This window comes from Olea europaea, unplaced genomic scaffold, assembly GCF_002742605.1.
Source record: "Olea europaea var. sylvestris unplaced genomic scaffold, O_europaea_v1 scaffold1933, whole genome shotgun sequence".
NCBI lineage: Eukaryota > Viridiplantae > Streptophyta > Magnoliopsida > Lamiales > Oleaceae > Olea > Olea europaea.
The window spans coordinates 198,067-200,734 of NW_019237161.1; the positions used below are offsets into that span (position 1 = coordinate 198,067).

Sequence of the window (2,668 nt, forward strand, 5' to 3'; positions counted from 1 at the left end):
AAAAAAAAAAAAAAAAAAAAAAAAAAAAATAATAATAATAATAATAATAATAATAATAAAATAAAGTGAGAGAGAGACTTTTGCCATCTTGAAAGGAATCATCATAAGAAAAAGTAGTTAACATAAAAGTGAACTTTTAAAACTTAAGCAAACAAAACAAGAGTTTAACTATGTTCTTCTTGGCTATAGTATATGCTTCAAATGCCACCAATTACTATTGGTAACATGGAAAAATGCATTCATAGTGAAAAAATAAAGGAACTTCATAAGTATTTAAAAATAATAATAAAAAAATGCATTCATAGTAAAAAAATAATGGAACTTCATAAGTATTTAAAAATAATAATAAATAAATAAAACTTTAAAGTGAATGCCAGTCCACTTGTATAAAATGGTGGTGAATTCAACTTCCTAGCAAATTCTCTATGGAAGCAAAGCACTGTACAGTCATCCTTTTATACAGCTGAATCAGAGATCACAAAAAAGAAATTTAAAGAAAAAATAGAATGATCGTCACAAATCAGAAAACAACCAGATCTATCAACAATGCTGTAGAGGTACATTATGCCCAAGGTTCCAGCATAACAAAATTAAAAGAGAAATAGTGATTTCCATAAATGCTGTATAAACACCTGCTCTAACCTTCAATGTTTTGATCTCTTCCAAAAGCTTTTCGTTCATCTCTTTGTATTCCTGAGATTCAGACTTCAGCTCATTTAGAACTCTGATGGCATCACCGAGTATAGCCAATTTGTCAGTTTTCACAGGTCTATCAGGTTCCAGCAAAGAGCACAATTCTGAGAACCTGAAAGAACAGATATGGTTCTCCCCTGAGAAACAATAAGCTAATTCATGCTACTTTGCTTTTATGGCAATTACACTCCAAATGTATACAGAGTTGTAAATTATTCCATTTTCTTTTCAATCAGTTATACTTCATTGACTGCATTCAATGAGCACTGCATATAAAGACATTAAGCAAGGCAATATACATTTCATAACCAGTGCGGAATGAAAATGCGGGTATTTTGAAGCTGTCATTTGCAATAAGACTAAGGAAAAGAATAAATATACATAAGTTAAAGATATGCACACCTGTCATTTAATTTTTCTCTTCTCATTTTCTCACGGCAGGCTTTACTTCCTACTGCACTGAATGCATCATTCCGCCCCCTACATAGTATGACAACAAACAAAGCATGACATAAGCAGATATTGCTAGTAACATTTCAAAATTATCCTTCGTGGACTTGAAACAATTGATTAAGTTTTGTCCTCTACATTTAACATGTGAATATAAAAAATAAATTTAGAGAACTAATAAATGCAAATACAACAAGCCGATATTTAAATGTGGATAATCCAATATCATATTTAAAAGCTTGACAAGCCTAACATTCAAACACACTTGATGCTGACTCCTTGTATGAATGACTGTCCGTTTTTAATCCTCTTTTAATTGTTACAACATGAAAGAATATCTGAATAAGGAATTTAAAATGTGCCCTAAGCCATAGTGTGTGATTGTGTGTACCTATTCATATATGTATTTCACTATGTATGAGAATATCTGTGCCTTTAAACATAATCGCGTATGTACACATCAAAGTTTTGACCAGAAGACAGGGTCAGAACTCATGTGTGTTTTTATGTCAACTCAATATTTATTTTCCAATTATTCAGAGTCCCATAGTTTCTAAAATTAGTAGCATTTATTTATTCAGAAGCTTTCAGAAATTAGTCATCAATTTTCCTTTTAAAACAATCAAAAACAAAGAGGTTCAGAGCTGCAGATGTCATATCTTCTGCTGCATCTACAAACTAGAGCTTCACAATGTGTCTTTCACTGTACAAGGCACGGTCCATATTAGACCACATATTTTTCAGCCACAAGGACCAAAGTGTACTAAAAATACCAGCTTCCCTAATAAGTAATGGGTGGTGTGTGCTCATCTCATCCTATTTCACAAAGCATAGAGCAAATTAAACAAATCACATGCTTGTTTCCGGGGTCCTGAATAGAGAACAGAAAATGTCTCATTTGCCTCCAAGGGAAGCCATCACTCTTCATTTTTAGGGGAAAAGTAATAAGACATGAGATGAAGAATAATCTAAATCCAGTGCAAGACCATCTCTTTATACCCAGGCCAGCATTGCTCATAATAGTTCAGCATTTCTTCAACTTCTCAATATCATAAATTTCTTACAAAATCGGCTCCAGATGACCTCCAGAAACGTTCCTCTGAAAAAAAACTATTATACAAAGCTCCCCCAATAGCAAGTTAGTCAGTAGAAATTCTAGAGGAAATAATTTATGAGCAACCTTCTTCAGACCATAAATTATGCTAAAATTTATCTACTATCATGATTCATTTTAAGGAAATCAAAATAAAGATTGAAGTTAACCCTCTCAACAACTACATATAGAAATCAATGAGCTTTTTCCACAGGGAAACAGACCTAAAAGACAAAAGGTTGAATAATAAATATAAAAACCTCTTTCTAGGACATTCTCTCATGGCATCTTCGCCTGCTTGTGATGCCCTTCCACAACCTGAGACATCAATTCCCGCACTTACGCCACTACAGAATAATAAGCCGTATCAGAACAATAAATACGAATTTTATAATATTTTACATTTCTATTCTCGTAAACCATATCAGAATG

At 32.5% G+C, this 2,668-nt stretch overlaps 1 protein-coding gene across 2 annotated transcripts; it reads right to left on the minus strand.

Moving 5' to 3' along the window:
* Positions 1 to 370: 370 nt before the first annotated feature.
* Positions 371 to 2,644, minus strand: LOC111379136 (transcription factor bHLH34-like). 2 transcript variants are annotated; one of them, XM_023002470.1, is made up of 3 exons: positions 2,497 to 2,644; positions 1,096 to 1,173; positions 371 to 805 (listed from the first exon to the last, which is right to left on the minus strand). In XM_023002470.1, exons 1-3 carry the CDS (start codon positions 2,517 to 2,519, stop codon positions 541 to 543), a joined length of 366 nt encoding a protein of 121 aa, XP_022858238.1. In that variant the 5' UTR covers positions 2,520 to 2,644; the 3' UTR covers positions 371 to 540. The 2 variants fall into 2 exon arrangements, with proteins under 2 accessions (XP_022858238.1, XP_022858237.1); XM_023002469.1 differs by lacking the exon at positions 2,497 to 2,644 and adding an exon at positions 2,143 to 2,490.
* Positions 2,645 to 2,668: the final 24 nt, after the last annotated feature.

Bases quoted from the DNA above. Each gene is read 5' to 3' on its own strand.
- LOC111379136 (XM_023002469.1), bottom strand. From the start codon at position 2,174: ATGCTGAACTATTATGAGCAATGCTGGCCTGG. The intron at 1,174-2,142 runs GTATAAAGAGAT...CATACTATGTAG, and splicing joins TATGAGCAATGCTGGCCTGG to GGGGCGGAATGATGCATTCA. The intron at 806-1,095 runs GTGTGCATATCT...CTGTTCTTTCAG, and splicing joins AGAGAAAAATTAAATGACAG to GTTCTCAGAATTGTGCTCTT.